We start from the raw sequence: 19,678 nt of genomic DNA on the forward strand, positions 1-19,678 counted from the left end.
AAATCCCCACTCTTTGCCTTCAGCCAATCTTCTCTCTATGCCAGCACCTTACCCCCAACACCATGGGGAGGTGATGGCCTAGTGGTATTATTGCTGGACTATTAATCTAGAGACCCAGATAATGTTCTGGGGACCCGGGTTTGAATCCTGCCATGGCAGATGGTGGAATTTGAATTCAATAAAATATCTGGAATTATGAATCCAATGACAATTGTCAGGAAAAACCCATCTGGTTCACTCATGCCCTTTAGGGAAGGAAACTGCCATCCTTACCTGGTCTGGCCTACATGTGACTCCAGACCCACAGCAATGTGGTTGACTCTCAACTGCCCTCTGGGCAATTAGGGATGGACAATAAATGCTGCTTGGCCAGTGATGCCCTCAAACTGGGAATGAATAAAGGAAAAAAAAAGGGTACATTTTACTTAGGAGCTTCCTGTATGGTACTTTGTCAAAGGCCTTCCGGAAATCCAAATAGACCACATCCACTGGCTCTCCTTTGTCTAACTTGCTCAAAGATTTCTAACAGATTTGACAGGCATGATGTCCCATTGACAAAGCCGTGTTGACCGAGTCATATTTTACCATGTACTTCCAAGTACTCTGCAATCTCATCCTCAATAATGGACTGTAACATCTTAACAATGACTGAGGTCAGGCTGACTGGCCTATAATTTCCTGTCTTCTGCCTCCCTCTCTTCTTAAACAGAAGTGTTACATTTTCCAGTCCTCTGTGATCCACCCTGACTCAAGTGATACCTGAAAGAAAACCACCAATGTCTCCACAATCTGCTCAGCTCTCTCCTTCCGAACTCTGGGGTGTAGTCCATCTGGTCCAGGTGATTTATCCTCCTTCACACCTTTCAGCTTCCCCAGCACCTCTTCCTTACTGATGGCCACTGCACTTATTGTCTCTCCCACTGACTCCCTTGAAGATTTGGTGTGCAGCTTATATCTTCCTCTTTGAAAACTGATGTAAAGTACCCATTCAGTTCCTGCACTATTTCTTTGTTCCCTATTACTCCTTCTCCAGCCTCATTTTCCAGTGGTCCAATTCACTCTTGCCTCTGTCTTACCTTTTAGATATCTAAGAAAACTCTTGCAATCTTCTTTCATATTACTAGCTGGCTAATTCTCATATTTCATCCTCCGCAGGTTTTTAAAGACTTCCAAATCCCCTGGCTTCCCACTAATCTTCACCATATTGTATGCTATTTTTTTGTTCTTATGTTGTCCCTGACTTCCCTTGTCAGCCATGGTTCCCTTGTCCTCCCCTTAGTAAAATTCTTCTTCCTTGGGATGAATTTCTGCTGTGCCGCCTGAACTACCTCCAGAAACTCCTGCCATTGCTGCTCCACTGTCTTCCCTGCTGGGCTCCCCTTCCAGTCAACTCTGGCCAGCTCCTCCCTTATGTCTTTGTAACTACCTTTACTCAATTGTAATACTAGGCAACTCAGGATGGGCGAGAAATGCTGGCCAGCCAGCAATGCTCACATCCCACAAATGAATAGAGAGGAAAGAAAAATTCCAGCTTCTCCCACTCTAACTGCAAGATGATTTCTATCGTATTATGGTCACTGCCCCCGGGGTTCCTTCACCTTAAGCTCCCTAATCAACTCTGCCTCATTACACATCACCAAATCTAGAAGTCTGTTTCCTACTGCGCTCTACCACAAGCTGCTTCCAAAAAATCATCTTGTAGACATTTCACAAATTCCTTTGCTTGGGATCCGCTACCAACATGATTCTCCCAGTCTACCTACATACTGAAGTCCCCCATGATTAATTTAACATATCTCCTGGTTTATTTTCTTCCGCACATCCTGACTACTGCTAAGAGGCCACTAGTTACAGGGATGGGTCTGGGTGGGATGCTCTTTAAAGGGTCAGTATGGACTCGATGGGCCGAATGACGTCCTTCCACACTGTAGGGATTCTATGATTATATGACATTCATGAACCTGAAGGGACTTTCTCCAACAATTGACAATGGTTTCATCATTAGATTCCAATATCCAGATTTTTTTAAAAAAGAAACAAATTGGATTGAAATTCCAACATGGTGAGATTCGAACCCAGGTCTCAAGAACGTCACCTGGGTGGCTGGATAAATAGTCCAGTGATAGTACCATACAACCTCCCCATTCTCTGGCTCCCTGAGCTTTGGATGTTAGGGAGGGACAAGCTAACTGCTTCCTCTGTTTCGGATGGTTCCAGGTTCGTGGTGCTGTTATTGTTTCGGGAATCCTACAAGTGTCCCTTGGATTTTCAGGGCTGCAGGGCCTGGTGTCCCGACATTGTGGCCCCATGGTACTAGCTCCTATGCTGTCGATAATTGGCCTGTCCTGCTACAAAGAGGTCGCAAATTTCAGCTCATCGCACTGGGGTGTCACTGCTCTGTGAGTACAACATACCCAAATGTTTCAAGTCACCTTGGATGTAACAAATACTGATTGCCTGTCATAATGATTTATCATTGCAATGAAAGTACAGATTTGTCCCTGTTTGCCCTCCAAATTAATTGCCTCGCACCTCCTCTTCATCTAGCTTCATCAAGCTACTCTTTCTTTTATTCATTCACAGGATATGGACATCATTTATTGCCCATCCCTAATTGCCCAGAGGGCAGTTAAGGGTCAACTACATTGCTGTGGGTCTGGAGGCACCAGTAGGCCAGGTTTCTTTCCAGTTATGGGAAGGATATTATTTAGCTAGAGAGGGTTCAGAATAGATTTACCGGATGTTGCCGGGTATGAGAAGTTTGAGTTATAAAACAATTAGAAAGGATGGAACATTTTTCTTTGGAACATAGGAGGTTGAGAAGTGACCTTATAGAGGTTTATGAAATAATGAGAGGTATAGATAGGGTTAATGGTAGATGTCTGCTCCCTAGGATGGGGGATTTCAAGACCAAGTGCACATTTTTAAGGTGAGAGGAGAGAGATTTAAAAACGACATGAGGTGCAAATTTTTTACACAGAGGGTGGTTCGCATGTGGAATAAACTTCCTGAGGAAGTGGTGGATATGAGTACAATTACAATGTTTAAAAGACACTTAGATATGTGCACAATTAGGAAAGGTTTGGAGGGATTGTGGGCCAGGAGCAGGCAGGTAGGACTAGTTTTGGTTGGAAATATGTTTAACATGGATAGTTTGGGCCGAAGGGTCTGTTTCTGTGCTATATGACTCTATGACTCCATAAAGACCATCGGTGAACCAGATGGGTTTTTACCAACAATAGTTTCATGGTCTTCATGAGGGGCTTGATGTTGAATTCTAATTAAACCATCTGCCCCAATGGGATTCATACCCAGGTGCTCAGAACATTCTCTGGCCCAGACTTTAAGGATAGGCCTTATGTACAGTGACTTCGCTCCAGGCGCAATCCCCCGTGATGCAGAGACAGCCAAGTAGTGCACAGCAAGATCCCACAAACCGTGAAGCACTGGCTGTTTGGTTGAGGGAGGGGGTTAAGGCTGACAGAGACAAAGAGTGATGGTGAGGAGAAGGCCAATAAGCATTCTGATGAATGAATTGACGTGCCTTTACGTAGTGCCTTTTGCATCCCCAAGAGAGCCCGATGTTCTTCAAGGCTCTCAAATCACTTCATCTTTGACTCCCGGTCACTGTCCTAACCCATAGCCAATTTTCACACAGCAAGATCCCACAAATCACAACGGGAAGCGACCAGTTCGATATTGTGTGAGAGCTGGCTGCGGTGGGCATTTTGGCCAGAGATCTTCTCAGGAATTATCCTGGTAACTTCCCTCCAAAGGGAGCCCACCCCCTAGGCCTGTGTTACCTTTAGGCACCATCACTGTGATGTCCTCCTTATTCCCTTTCTGCTCCCCACAGACATTGGTCTGTCTGACAGACTACCCCCTGCTCCTGTTCCACACCATGTCTTGGTCACCCATCAACCTTGTACCGACTGACCCTACAATGGTTCTCCACCCTCCCCCTTCTGCTCATGTTTAAATCCCTCCATGAACTTCATCCCAAGTCCCTGTAACCCACTCAAGTTCTTTAATCATACAATCCCTGCTAGATTTAGCAATTTCGCCATAAGTCCACAATCGACCCTCCAAACAGCACACCACCCAGGCACCCTTCCCCTATCCCTGTAACCCTGCATTTCCCATGGTTAACCCACCCAGCCTGCACACTCTGGGCAATTTAGCATGCCCAAACCACCCAACCTGCATATTTTGGATTGTGGGAGGAAATCGGAGCACCGGGAGGAAACCCACACAGACACAGGGAGAACGTGCAAACTCCACACAGACAGTCACCCGAGGGTGGGATTGAACTTCAGTCCCAAGTGTTATGAGGCAGCACTGCTAACAACTGAGCCACCGTGCCATCCTCCTTTGAGATCTCTGCAACTCTCTTGTCTATTCAAGCTCCTTTCCATTCACCCTCACTGGCTATGTTTTCTCTCCCTAAACCTCTTTCTACATTTCTCATCACGAGTCTGGCTTTTTGAGCCAGCTGTTTATTTTTATTCACTCATGAGACATGGTCGTCCCTGACGAAGCAAATGTTTAACACTGATCCTTAATCACTGAGAGGTTTGTGGAGACATTTGAAACAATGGCTAAGAGTTTTTTTTAGTCATTTGTGGAATGTGGGTATCACTGGCTGGGTCCAGCATTTATTGCCGATCCCTAGTTGCCCTTTGAGAAGGTGGTGTTGAGCTGCCTTCTTGAACCACTGCAGTCCATGTGCTGTGGGTTGACCCTCAATGTCCTTAGGGAGGGAATTCCAGATTTCCAGGATTCCATGGCAATGGGTCTGGAGTCACGTGCAAGCCAGACCAGGTAAAGATGGCAGATTTCCTTCCTTAAAGTAGAACTAGATAGATTTTTCAAAATAATAGTTAATACTAGTTTCTCAATACTGAGATTAACTTTCGATTCCAGATTTTATTAAATTTAAATGCTTCCAGATGGTGGAACTTGAACCTATGCCTCCCAAACAATTTGGTTGATAAGCCCAATGACATTACCATGATGTCCTTTACATCAGACTTTGTAACATTTCAAGAAATGCTGGCCAGCCAGTGATGTTCACCTCCCACGAGTGAATAAAAAGGTAATTATTTGACTCAGCGACCAATGTTTTCCTTTGGCAAACCTTGTCGAGACCCTGTATGAGCAGGAAAGAAGTGAGAACAGTTCAGATCAAGGGAACCCAAACACTTGGGAGGAAAGTACAAACAGAACTAAACGTGTCTCAAACTCAGCACTCTCAACAACCCACTGTTACCAATACTGATCGGAGGTCACATGACCTGGAACTTCCACCTATCATAAGAAGCCTCTTACCCATCTGTCTCCTCGATGAGAGGCAAAGGGGGTGGGGGCAAACAGAATGATGTTTAAATGACAATCCTAGAGAGTCAGTGACCTTACAGTGTACTGTTGTGTCTCTGTGTAAGATCAATGGGTAGGCTACTAGGAACAAAAAGCACGAAACAGAGAAGAAATAACACAAATAATTATCAAGAATCTAATTATCATGGGCATCCCAAAGCGCCCGCACCCAAACAATTATTTCCTCCTGGGCTCTCATGTTGCAGTGGTAATGTCCCTATTTTTGGAACAGGAGGTCTGCGTTCAGATATCGCCCACTCCAAGGTTGTGTGATAACAGCAGACAGTGGGGGTGGTCTCTTGTGGCACAGTGGTAGTATCCATACCCAACACCCCCCTTCCCCCCTAAACTTAAGGGACCCAGGTTCAAGTCTTAACTGTTCCAGAGGTTTGTAAGAAATCTCTGGCCATGTTGATCAGGGAAAAATAGGTTAAAATGGCAAATTTAAAAAAATATATACATAAATTCTTTTTTTCGAAATGTGGAAATGCAGCAACCAACTGGACACAGGATAAATATTCCGTCCAATCCTGCTGAAGGTCAATGCTCAATTTGAGCCCAAACCATCTCCCAACAAAATCTTGGGATTACCATTGATCACAAACTGGACTAGACAAGCCATATGAGCTCTACCACATGTAGAATTGTCCTGGCCAGTCATTAAAACATAAAGGTAACGAGTGTTACTTTCAATGTCTTTGAATCTCTTTGTTTATCATGAATAAAGCATACACAGTAGCCTCAAAAGCAGGTCAGAGACTAGGAATACTGCAGTGTGTAACTCACCTCCTGACTCCCCAAAGCCTGTCCATCATCTGCAAGGCACAAGTCAGGAGTGTGATGGAATACTCCCCACTTGCCTGGATGAGTGCAGCCCCAACAACACTCAAGAAGCTTGACACCATCCAGGACAAAGCAGCCTCCGCTTGATTGGCACCACATCCACAAACATCCGCTCCCTCCACCACCGACGCTCAGTCGCAGCAGTGTGTACTGCAAGCTGGCCTGCAGGAACTCAGTAATTTACCAAACCTGTAACCCCTAGCAATCTAGAAGGACAAGGGCAGCAGATAGATGGGAACACCACCACCTTCATTGTCACTGGGTCAAAACCCTGGAATTCCCCCGTAATGTTACTGAGTCTGTCTACACCATAAGGACTATAAGACCATAAAGCCATAAGACATAGGGGCAGGAGTAGTCCATTGAGTCTGCACCAATATTCAATGAGATCACAGCTGATCTGACAATCCTCAACTCCACTTTCCTGCCATGAGACCAAATAAGAAACACGAACAGGAGTAGGTCATTTGGCCCCTTGAGCCTACTGTGCCATTCAATAGGATCATGGCTGATCCATGTCTACTCATGTCTACTTTCCTGCCTTGTCCCTATAACTCTTGGTTCCCTGACTGATTTAAAAATCTCTCTATTTCAGCCTTGAATATACTGAACAGCCTAGCCTCGACGGGTAAATAATTCCACAGTTTTGCTACCCTCTGAGGGAAGAAATCCCTGTCTTGAATGTGTGACCCCTTATTCTGAGATTATACCGTCTGTTCCCAGTCTCTCCCACAAGGGGACACAACCTTTCCTTACCCTGTCCAATCCCCAAGAATCTTGTAGGTTTCAATAAGGTTGTCTCTCACTTTTCTAAATTCAGATGAGTCCAAGCCCAACCTGCTCAACGTCTCCACATAAGGCAGTTCCTCCATACCCATGTTCGGCACTGCAGCGGTTCAAGAAGGCAGCTCACTACCACCTTCTCAAAGGCAAATAGGGATGGGCAGTTAATGTTGACCCAGCCAGCAAGTCCCGTGAAAAAACAAGACAGAATATTGACCAGGATGAAAAGGGAAGCAACAGCCACTGTGCAGTGGAACTGGTCACATCCACTTGAGAAGGCGTCACTTTAATGTCTTATCTGAGAGTTTGAAATCACAGCGGGTCAGCCAGCATCCTTGGGGAAAGAGCAAGCTAACGTTTCGAGTCTAGATGACTCTTCATCAGAGCTGACATGAAGTGTGGAGGGGACAGCATTTATGCAATAGTTGGGGGGCGGGGTGTGGAGGTTTGGAGTGCTGGGGGAGAAGAGGTGTTAATAGTTCAGATTAAGTGATGGGAATGTGAGAATGGCAGAACAATGGTGCATCTAACTGCCAGACCGGAAAGAACAGACAGTCCCACTGGGATAACAAGGTGTAGAGCTGGATGAACACAGCAGGCCAAGCAGCATCATAGGAGCAGAAAGGCTGACGTTTCGGGCTTAGACCCTTCATCAGAAAAGTCCCACTGGGGTGTGGGGAGGGGACAGAGGACATGGTGACAGAGATTGTAACAAGTAAAACTAAAAGAAAGGGAAGGAATGGGAGCTGGTTCACGATTTGAAAGTGTTGAACTGAATATTGAGCCCAGAAGGCTGTAAAGTACCTAGTCTGAAGATGAGATTTGGTTCTAAATAAAAATCAAAAGAATTGAGGATGCTGTAAATCAGGAACAAAAACAAAGTTGCTGGAAAAGCTCAGCAGGTCTGGCAGCATCTGTGAAGGAGAAAACAGAGTTAACGTTTCGGGTCCAGTGACCCTTGGACCCTTAAAATGACCAGCTATGGGAAGGACAGGGTCATGCTTGTGCACAGGCCCGAGGTGTTCTGCAAGGTGGTCCCACTATTGCATTAATGCTGTCCCTGCCACACTTCATGTCCACTCTGATGAAGAGTCATCTAGACTCGAAACATTAGCTTGCTCTCTCCATGGATGCTGGCCGACCTGCTGCGATCTCCAGCATTTTTTGTTCTCGCAGTACTGCACGAGGACCCACAACCTTAATGGCTCCAAGGTGAAAACATTGCGAGCTGGAGCCAAGACAGGCTCCCATTCCCATCAAACTAAAATATCAAAAGGGGAAGTACAGACCTAGTAGAGGGTATAGCCCTGAAAGGTGCTTCTGTGGAACTCTCAGTCCCCCTGACAAACTGCAGGTTAACCTGTGGAGCACACTGACACCTGGTGGTGAATTGGTGAAAAGGCAGAGCTTGGTGGCAATGGGGAGAAGGGAATGCTGCAAAACGGTCAGAGGCCTTTTTTCTGAAGAAGGGTCCCGACCTGAAATGTGAACTTTCCTGCTCCTCTGATGCTGCCTGCTGTATTCCTCCAGCTCCACACTGTATTGTCAGAAACCTGAAGTGAAATGTCACTGGAAACACCCAGCAAGATAGGTCAGCACCTAAGAGAGAAAGAAAGCAGAGCCCAGCTCATTTACATGTTCCCATCTTCTCTGAAGTTTCTTTTTCCCTGTGAGGCAATGACTTTCTTGGAGGCACTACTTGTCCAGAAGAAGATTTAAATGGTGTGAACGATTCAGATTACTGTTACAAAGAAGAGCAGGGATATCTCCCTGAATTCCTGGCCCTTTCCAATATCTCTAGAAATGCTAGTACCTGTCTGCTGCCCACCAAGTGACTCATGCAGTTTAATTTGTACACAGAAAGATCCCAGGAGCAGCAAGGCAATAATGACCCTACACAGGTAGTCCCCGGGTCTTGAATGACATCTCTGACACTGCAGTGCTCCCTCGGTACTGCGCTGGAAAATTCTGAACTTTCTGCACTCAAGCCCTGGTGCAGAACGCAAATCAGCAAGAGGGATGGGACAGTAACAGTGACCAAGATATGACAGACACATGCTTGTATGATTTAGATCATGTGTATTCATGTCTCATTCCTGGCTCAGTATGGTATCCAAGTCAGTAATAAATAATTTAAATAATTGAGGTCCTAACACAGATCCTTGTGGCACACCATTGGTCACGTCCTGCCAATTTGAGTATCTACCATTATCCCTACTTTCTGTTGCCTGCCACTCAACCTTCCCCAGTAATTTACCCTCAATTCTGTAGGCTTCTACCAAAGTTAATTGTTCCTTCTGTATCGTATCATTTCTGTGTGTCTATGGTTCTAACTGTACACAACACTCCAGCTGAGGCCCAACAAATTCAACATTACCTCCCTGTCTTATGCTCTATGCCCCAATCAACAAAGTTAATTACAGGTGCCATCTACTGTACAGTGTCAGAACTGCATTAATGACTCCTGTTTTAAGTTTCATGGTTAACTGGTAATGTCTCTGACTCAGTTAGAACTTGTAAAATCAAGTCCTGCTCTTAGAAACAGCATTCTGTTCTCAGGCGAACTGACAGAATTTGCAACATGCAAAAGCGCACTGTTTTTGTCTTGCAACACTTGGGGACATTCTAGGATCATCACTGGGGAAAAGACATATTTACCCTATACTGTCTATCATGATTTTGTAAACCTCTCTAAGGCTACCCCTCAGCCTCCGATGCTCCAGGGAAAATAGCCCCAGCCTATTCCACCTCTTCCTATAGCTCAAACCCTTCCACCCTGGCAACATCATTGTAGATCTTTTCTGAAACCCTTTTAACTTTCACAACATCCTTCCTATAGCAGGGAGACCAGAATTGCACACAGTGTTCCAAAAGTGGTCTCACCAATGTCCTGTACAGCCGCAACCTGACCTCCTAACTCCTGTACTCAATGCACTGACCAATAAAGGCAAGCATACCAAATGCCTCCTTCACAAACCTGTCCACCTGCAACTCCACTTTCAAGAAAATGTGAACCTGCACCTCAAGGTCTCTCTGCTTAGCAATACTCCCCAGGACCTTACCATTAAGTGTATAAGTCCCACCCTGATTTGCCTTTCCAAAATGCAGCACCTCACATTTATCTAAATTAAACTTCACCTGCCACTCCTTGGCCCATTGGCCCATCTGATCAAGGTCCCGTTATACCCTGAGGTAACCTTCTTTGCTGTCCACTACACCTCCAATTTTAGTGTCATCTACAAACTTACTAACCATAACTCCCATGTTCACATCCAAATCATTTATATAAATAATGAAAAGCAGTGGACCCAGCACCGATCTTTGTGGCATACTGCTGGTCACAGGCCTCCAGTCCAAAAAGCAACCTTCTACCACCTCCCTCTGTCTTCTACCCTTCTAGCCAGTTCTGAATCCAAATGGCCAGTTCTCCCTGTATTCCTCGTGACCTAACCTGATTAGCTAGTCTACCATGAGGAACCATGTCGAATGCCTTACTGAAGCCCATTTCAATCATGTCCACCATTCTGCCCTCATCAATCCTCTTTGTTACTTCTTCAGAAAACTCAAACAAGTTAGCGAGGCACAATAGCCATGCTGACTATTTCTAATCAGTCCTTGCCTTTCCAAATACATGTAAATCCAGTCCCTCAGGATTCTCTCCAACAACTTGCCCACCATCGATGTCAGGCTCACCAGTCTATAGTTCCTTGGCTTTTCCTTACCACCTTTCTTAAATAGTGGCACCATGTTAGCCAATCTCCAGCCTTCCAGCACATCACCTGTGGCTATCGAAGTTACAAATATCTCAGTAAGGGGCCCAGTAATCAATTCCCTAGTTTCCCACAGAGTCCTAGGATACACCTGATCAGGTGCCAGGGATTTATCCACCTTCATGTGTTTTAAGCTGTCCAGCACCACCTCCTCTGTAATACGTATATTTTTCAAAATGTCATTATTTATTTCCCCATGTTCTCTATCTTCCATATCCTTCTCCAGAATAAACGCTGATGCAAAATACTCATTTAGTATCTCCCTCATCTCCCGCGGTTCCACACATAGGCGGCCTTGATGATCTTTAAAGGGCCTTATTCTCTCCCTAGTTACCATTTTGTCCTTAATGTATTTGTAATATCCCTTTGGATTCTTCTTACCCTTATTTGCCAAAGCTATCTCAGGTCCCCTTTTTACCCTCCTGATTTCCCCCTTAAGTCTTCTCCTACTGCCTTTATACTTTTCTATGGATTCACTCGATCCCTGCTGTCTGTGCCTGACATATGCTTCCTTCTTATTCTTGACCAAAAACTCAATTTCTCTAGTCATCCAGCATTCCCTACACCTACCAGCCTTACCCTTCACCGTAACAGGAACATACTGTCTCTGGACTCTCATCTCATGCTTGAAGGCTTCCCATTTTCCAGGTGTCCCTTTTCCTGCAAACTTCCACCCCCAATCAACTTTTGAAAGCCCTTGCCTAATACCGTTAAAATTGGCCTTCCTACAATTTAGAACTTTAACTTTTTGATTCGGTCTATCCTTTCTCATCACTATTTTAAAACTAATAGAATAATGTTGCTGGCCCCAAAGTGCTCCACCACTGACACCTCTGTCACCTGCCCTGCCTTATTTCCCAAGAGTAGGTCAAGTTTTGCACCTTCTCTAGTAGGTAACATCCATATACTAAATCCATATACTGAATCAGAAAATTTTCTTGAACACACTTAACTTAATTCCTCTCCATCCAACAATCTTAACACTATAGCAGTCCCAAGTCTATGTTTGGAAAGTTTAAACCCCCTATCATAACCACCCTATTATTCATACAGATCACTGAGATCTCCTTACAAATTTCTTTCTCAATTTCCCCTGACTATTGTGGGTTCTGTAGTACAATCCCAATAAGGTGATCATCCATTTCTTATTTCTCAGTTCCATCCAAATAACTTCCCTGGACACATTCCCAGAAATATCCTCCCTAAGTAGAGCCGTAATGTTATCCCTAACCAAAAACACCACTCCACTTCTTCTCTTTCCCCCCTCTCTATCCTTCCTATAGCATCTATACCCTGGAAGATTAAGCTGCCAGCCCTGTCCATCCCTAAGCCACATCTCTGTAATTGCTATGAAATCCCATTCCCATGTTCCCAACCATGCCCTGAATTCATCTGCTTTACCTGTTAGGCCTCTTGTATTGAAATAAATGTAATTTAATTTATCAGTTCTACCTCGTTCTCTGCTTTGTTCCTGCCTGCCCTGACTGTTTGACTTGCTCCTTTTCCCAACTGTAATAGTCTCAGACTGATCTCTTTCCTCACTACCTCACTAGGTCCCACCCCACACCATTACTAGTTTAAATCCTCCTGAGTAGCTCTAGCAAATCTCCTCACCAGTATATTAGTTCCCTTCCAAATCACTGCTACCCCAGAAGAGATTCCAATGATTCAAAAATGTGAATCCTTCTCCCCTGCACCAGCTCCTCAGCCACGCATTCATCTGCTCTATTCTTCTATTCCTACCCTCACTAGCTCTTGGCACGGGGAGTAATCTAGCTATTACTACCCTCGTGGACCCACTTTTTAAATTCCTGCCTAACTTCCTATATTCTCTCCTCAGAATCTCGTCCTTTTCTCTACCTTTGTTATTAATTCCAATGTGTACAATGACCTCCTGCTGGTCCCTCTCTCCGTTGAGGATATTCTGCACCTTCTCCGAGATATCCTTAATCCTGGCACTAGGGAGGCAACACACCATTCTGATACCTCGCTACCAGCGACAGAAACATCTGTATGTGCCTCTGACTAGGGATCCCTCTATCATAATCGATCACTTGGAACCTGATGTACCCCTTGTCACATTGGAGCCTTGTATGAGAATGAGACAGCGTGAATTTAACTGGAGTTCTGAGGAAGGGTCACCGGGCCCGAAAGGTTAACTCTGATTTCTCTCCGGAGATGCTGCCAGACCTGCAGAGCTTTTCCAGCAATTTCTGGTTTTTGTTCCTGATTTCCAGGATCCGCAGTTCTGTCATTTTGTTTTCGTTAAGTGAATGTAACTCATGTGCAGGTTCAATGGAGAATTTCAAGAGAATTTCCTTACCCTGAGTGTGGTGAGAACAACAACTGTCACTGCCACATGGAATAATATAACAAATTGTCATGTTTAGGTATATGGGGGGGGTGATGGCCTAGTGGTATAATTGCTAGACTGTTAATCCAGAGACCCAGATAACATTCTGGGGATCTGGGTTCAAATCCTGCCTTGCCAGATTGTGGAATTTCAATTCAATAAAAAATATCTGGAATTAAGAGTCTAATGATGTCCATTGTCAGGAAAAACCCATCTGGTTCACTAATGCCCTTTAGGGAGGGGAATCTGCTATCCTTACCTGGTCTGGCCTCCATGTGACTCCAGACCCACAGCAATGTGGTTGACTCTCAGCTGCCCTCTTGGCAATTAGGGATGGGCAATAAATCTGTCTAGTCAGTGACTCCCTCATCCTGTTGATGAATAAAGGGGAAAAAAAAGATTTTGAAGCATATACTAGACTGGCTAGCCGAGGAGGGGGAAGGTTGGGAATTTGGGGGCTGGGAGCAAAGCAAAGAGCAGGAAGATGGCACTGTGGGAACATTAACACTCTCCCAGAGCTGTCTCTGTGCCTCATGTTCAGAGGAAGGGGCACCAGACCTGAAATGTTAACTCTGAATTTTAATTCACAGATGCTGCCAGACCTGCTGAGCTTTTCCAGCAACTTCTGTCTTTGTTAACATCCTGGTAAATCTTTTCTGAACCCTCTCCAGCTTAATAATATCCTTCTTATAACAGGGAGACCAGTAGTGGACACGGTACTGGACATACTTCTCACCCGGGATGCGGTGACACTCGCATTAAACTGTCTCCAACAATCACCTCACTATAAGGAGAATGTGGCTGCTATGTGCTAGAAAACAGTTCACCTGGCACCAAATCCCCAGCCAACAGTTCCTTTGATTTCCACTAGATGGGGCATTTGCCTCATTTTTGTTCATTGGTAAACGCCTGGGGTACTCCGAGAGTTTGATCCAAGTGAAAAGCCATTCAGCCCGTTGTAAAGCTGTCACCTCATTCAATGAGTTACACAATTAGTCCCACTCACCTTTCTCCACGACCCTTACAATGGTCAGCACTGTTGCCTCACAGCACCAGGGACCCGGGTTCGAAACCACCCTTGGGCAACTGTCTGTGTGGAGTTTGCACATTCTCCCCGTGTCTGCGTGGGTTTCCTCCAGGTGCTCCAGTTTCCTCCCACAGTCCAAAGATGTGCAGGTTAGGTGGATTGGCCATGCTAAATTGCCTGTAGTGTTCAGGGATGTGTAGATTAGGAGGGTTATAGGGGGATGGGTCTGGGTGGGATGCTCCAAGGGTCGATGTGGACTTGTTGGGCCAAAGGGCCTGTTTCCACACTGTAGGGATTCTATGATTCTATGATTTTCTTTCATGAATAGAAATGATTTCCTTTTGAATGTTCCTATTGAATCTGTTCCTATTGCAATTCTTGCACAGTGTTCTAGATCATGGCAACTCAATGCATTTTAAAAAAAAACGTCATCTTTCCTCTGGTTCTTTTGCCAAGTAGATTTCATCTCTGCGCTTTAGTAACTGAATCTCTGGCCAGTGAGAACAGTTTCTGCTTTGACAGACCCAGTGCTGTGTGCAGTGCCCCTGAGCAAGAGGCTGTTTAGAAACAAGGTTCAGTGCAGGACCTTCCTCAACTCACTGTCCACTGTGGTACTGAAGGGCATCTGCACTGTCAGAGGCACCTATTTGTTTGGAAGGTCAGTTGAAAGATTTGCAAATTAGGTGGATTGGCCACAGTAAATTGCCCATAGTGTCCAGGGATGTGCAGGCGAGGGAGATTAAGCATGGGAAATGCAGGCTTATAGGAATGTGGTGGGTCTGGGTTGGGATGCTCTTTGGAGGGTCTGTGTCAACTTGAGGGACTGAAGGGCTTGCTTCCACGCTGTACGGATTCTGTGATCTAATTTCTTCCACAATCCAATGAGCCAGATGAGAACGAGGAATGGAGAAGGGAGGGAATAGGAAAGCTTGCACTCCATCCCTAGCTGCCAACAAGCAAATTGCAATGGATCCCCAAACTCTCCCTGCATACTAGTTTTAAGAAAGGGCAGCAAAGTAACCCAGAAGTTCTAAGCAAAATACTGCAGATGCTGGAAATCTGAAACAAATGCAGAAATTGCTGGAGAAACTTAGCAGGTGGGATGACGCAGTGGCTCAGTGGTTAGCTCTGCTGCCTCACAGCACCAGGGACCCGTGTTCGATTCCACTCTCGGGCGACTGTCTGTGTGGAGTTTGCACATTCTCCCCATGTCTGTGTGGGTTTCCTCCCACAATCCAAAGATGTGCAGGTTAGGGTGGATTGGCTGTGCTAAATTGCCCGTAGTGTTCAGGGATGTTTGGATTAGACATGGGGAATGGGTCTGGGTGGGATGCTGTTTGGAGGGGTTGTGTGTTCTTGTTGGGCTGAATGGCCTATGTAGGGATTCTATAAAACGTGTGCTGACACCTGCAGGAATTAATGGACTTGTACATCAAGATCCTTTTGTTCCTCAGTGCTTTCTAGGAACCTGCCATTCATTGTGTATATCCTTCCTTTATCAGACCTCCCAAAATGCATCACCTCATGCTTATCCGGATTAAATCCCACCTGCCATTGCTTTGCCCAGTTTTCCAGCTCATCAATATCAGCCTGTAGCCTGAGACCAACCTCCTCACTATATCCACATCCAAGTCATTAACGAAAACAGCAAACAGCAAGGGTCCCAGAACCGATCCCTGTGGTACACTGCTGGTCGTAGGCTTCCAATCACAAAAGATAACCCTCCACCATCACCCTTTGCCTCCTATTTGTAAGTCAATTTTGGATCCAGTTTGCCAACTTGGCCTTGAATCCCATGGGCTCTTACCTTTTGACCAGCCTTCCATGTGGGACCTTGTCAAAGGCTATACTGAAGTCTGTGTAAACCATTTCAGCAGCACAGGATGCACAGATACACCCATTACACACCCACACGCACGTACACATTGAATACCATCCGACTCAGTGTTGGCAGCTCTGTTTCTTATTATCAATGTCCCTTTGTAACCTCCTGAAGCCTGGCTCCTCCAACTCAATCTCACATGGGTTGACGTGGACAACCCTCCAATACCATGTCGAACAATAGCTTACACATAAGAACACAAGGAATAGGAGCAGGAGTAGGCCATCTGGCCCATCGAGCCTGGTCTGCATTCAATAAGATCACGTCTGATCTTTTCGTGGCCTCAGCTCCACTTAGCCACCCACTCACCATAACCCTCAATTCCTTTACTGTTCAAAAATCCATCTATCTTTGCCTTAAAAACATTCAAGGAGGAATCCTCAACTGCTTCACTGGGCAGGGAATTCCACAGATTCACAACCCTTTGGGTGAAGATGGTCCTTCTCAACTCATAGTAAGGACTGCCAATGCTGGAGTCAGAGATAACACAGTGTGGAGCTGGAGGAACACAGCAGGCCAGGCAGCATCAGAGGAACAGGAATGTTGACATTTTGGGTCAGGACCCTTCTTTAGTTCCTCCTCAACTCAGTCCTGAATCTGTTTCCCCTTATTTTGAGGCTATGCCCCCTCATTCTAGTATTCTAGCTTGAGCAGTGGTACTCACCTGTTCCTTGGGCCCCACATCTACTCTATTACCAAGGCCTGAAAATGGTTTACTTGCTTGTTACCATGATGTTGTAGATTGGATCTTGCTATGCACAAGCAGGCGACTACATCCACTATGCTACAAAACTTCAAGGCAGAATGACTTAGTTAGCTGTGGGGACTTTCCTTAAGCTGTCTGGTTGTCCCTGCATCCTTTCATGTTGGAAGAAATGGTGACACTTTCCTCCTGTGCCCTTCCTCCTCTCTTTAGGCTGGTACTCCTCGTGGTGCTCTTGTCCCAACATCTACGGAGCTGCCATGTACCTGTTTTCAGTTGGAAGAGATCCAAAGGCTTTGTCGTCGAGACCTACTTCCCGCTTTTCAGGATATTTTCGGTACGTATTGTGGGTTTCCCATTTGGGATCATTGGGTTTTAAAGTAAGAGGGTGTTTCTAACGATTCCCAGATATAATGGCTGTTCCGTATGGGACCAGACCTCAGAGATTCAACTCCTCAGACCTACTCCGCCATTTCATGAGATACACTTGATCTCCTCTCTTTGCTACTTTTGGGATATTGGCATGACTGGCAAAGGCCAGTATTTGTTGCCCCATCCCTAATTGCCCTTGATCCCAGTTGCTTCCTCGGCCATTTCAGAAGGGCAGTTAACCCTTATTGAATGGTTGCGCAGGATCAAGTGGCTGAATGGCCTCCTGCTAGCCCTAATTCGAATATTCGTCTCTAATGGTCGCTCTTCACAGGAGGGTTAGTGGGGATTTGAGGAAAATCCTTTCACCCGGAGGTTGGTGCGGGACTGGAATGCACTGCCTGGGAGAGTGGTTGAGGCAGGAAACCTCATAACTCCTGGAAGTGTCAGAACATTCAAGGCTATGGACCTAGTACTGGTAGTAGTGTGCACTTGGTTGTACAGACTTGATGGGTCTAACTATATGGGCCTCTTCTATACTGTATGATTCCATGATTGGGTGGGTCTTTGGCATTAGTTTCCTTTTATTCATTCATGGGATGTGGGTGTCCCTGGCTAGGCCAACATTGATTATGCATCCCTCATTGTGTAGAGGGCAGTTTGTGTGGTTGACCAGGCCAGATAATGATGGTGTCATGGTCATCATTAGACTCTTAATTCCAGATTTCTAAATATTGCATTCAAATTCCGCCATCTGCTATAATGATCCTAGAACCCTACAGTGTGGAAGCAGGCCATTCAGCCCACCAAGTCCACACCAACCGTCCAAAAAGCCTCCCACTCACACCCATCCCATCTTTCCGATTGCGAATCCACCTAGCCTACACACTTCTGGACTCTACAGGACAATTTCCCATGGCCAGTCCATCTAACCTGCACATCTTTGGACTGTGGGAGGGAACCGGAGCACCCGGAGGAAACACCCGCAGACACAGGGAGAATGAGCAAACTCCACACAGACAGTCACCCAAGGGTGGAATCAAACCCGGGTCCGTGACACTGTGAGGCTGCAGTGCTAACCACTGAGCCACCTTTGGGATTCAAAACCCGAACATTGCCTTGGTCTGCTGGATTAATAGTTTAATAATAATTCCACTGGACCATCACCTCCCAATGTCAGGAGACTTATGGGTAGAAGAGGGGATACAGTGGTACTCAGTGGGAATGGGTAGAGAGTGTTAAGGCAGAGAATTGGCCATGATCTTATTGAACAATGGCCTCCTCCTACTCTGTTTCTGATGTGACTAACACATTGTTTCTAATCCCCAAGCTCCTGCTGCCCATCTTATTCATGTGGATTTTGTGTGGGCTCCTCCAGGAAGGAAATGTTCTGAATCCTTACCATCCAGGAGCTCCTCGAGGGATTCTTCGAAGCAATGGAACAGGCTTGGTGCCGTGGTTCAACATGCCGATCCCAGGTAAACAAACACCAATTAAAAAAACCCGAAAGAACTGTGGATGCTGTAAATCAGAAACAAAAACAGAAATTGCTGCCACCCAGGTGGATACAGTTGTTAAGAAGGCATATGGTGTGTTAGCTTTCATTAATAGAGACATTGAGTTCAAGAGCCGTGATGTTATGCTGCAGCTATACAAAAGCCTGGTTTGGCCACACCTGGAGTATTGTGTCCAGTTCTGGTCGCCTCATTACAGGAAAGATGTGGAAGCGTTGGAAAAGGTGCAGAGGAGATTTACCAGGATGTTGCCTGGAATGGAGGAAAGGTCTTACGAGGAAAGGTTGAGAGAGCTAGGGCTTTTCTCTTTAGAACGTCGAAGGATGAGAGGTGACTTGATAGAGGTGTACAAAATGATCAGAGGTATAGATAGAGTAGACAGCCAGAGACTTTTTCCTAGGGTGGAGGTAGCTATTACGAGGGGGCATAGTTTTAAAGTGAGTGGAGGTAGATACAGGGGAGACGTCAGAGGTAGGTTCATTACTCGGAGAGTGGTAGGGGCGTGGAATGCATTGCCGGAGAGGGTAGTGGAGTCGGCCTCATTAGGGGCATTTAAGTGGCTATTAGATAGGCATATGGATGATAGTATAAGGTAGGGGTGGAGGTTAGATAGACCTTAGGATTAGGGTAAAAATTCTGCACAGCATCGTGGGCCGAAGGGCCTGTACTGTGCTGTACTGTTCTATGTTCTATATTCTATGTTTTATGTTCTATGAAAAGCTCAGCAGGTCTGGCACCACCTGTAAAGAGAAATCAGAGTTAACATTTCGGGTCCAGTGACCCTTCCTCAGAACTGACGGTAATGAGGGAAAATTTTTTTATGCAGAAGATAGGGTGGGAGGAGGGGATAAGGAGTAAACAATAGGTGGAGATAAAGCACAAAGAGAGAGAAGAACAGTTGGACAGACAAAGGAGTGGATAACGATCAGCCTGGGAGAATGAATAGCTATTAATGGTGACTGTTAATGGCTAATATAGGTTGTGTGTAATAACAGACTGTGTGATACCAAGGCCTGGTATGTGGGGGTGAGATGAGGAGGTGGGAGAAGGTGCCTCAA

At 45.6% G+C, this 19,678-nt stretch overlaps 1 protein-coding gene across 1 annotated transcript in view; it reads left to right on the forward strand.

Moving 5' to 3' along the window:
• Positions 1-19,678, forward strand: part of slc23a3 (solute carrier family 23 member 3) — an 80,469-nt gene that overhangs the window by 28,089 nt on the left and 32,702 nt on the right. Inside the window, exons 5-7 of the mRNA XM_048599081.1 lie at positions 2,218-2,399; positions 16,951-17,074; positions 18,437-18,584. Of these exons, the coding sequence (XP_048455038.1) occupies positions 2,218-2,399; positions 16,951-17,074; positions 18,437-18,584 (454 nt within the window). The remainder of the gene's footprint in view (positions 1-2,217; positions 2,400-16,950; positions 17,075-18,436; positions 18,585-19,678) is intronic.

Source organism: Rhincodon typus, chromosome 7 (assembly GCF_021869965.1).
Source record: "Rhincodon typus isolate 14 chromosome 7, sRhiTyp1.1, whole genome shotgun sequence".
NCBI lineage: Eukaryota > Metazoa > Chordata > Chondrichthyes > Orectolobiformes > Rhincodontidae > Rhincodon > Rhincodon typus.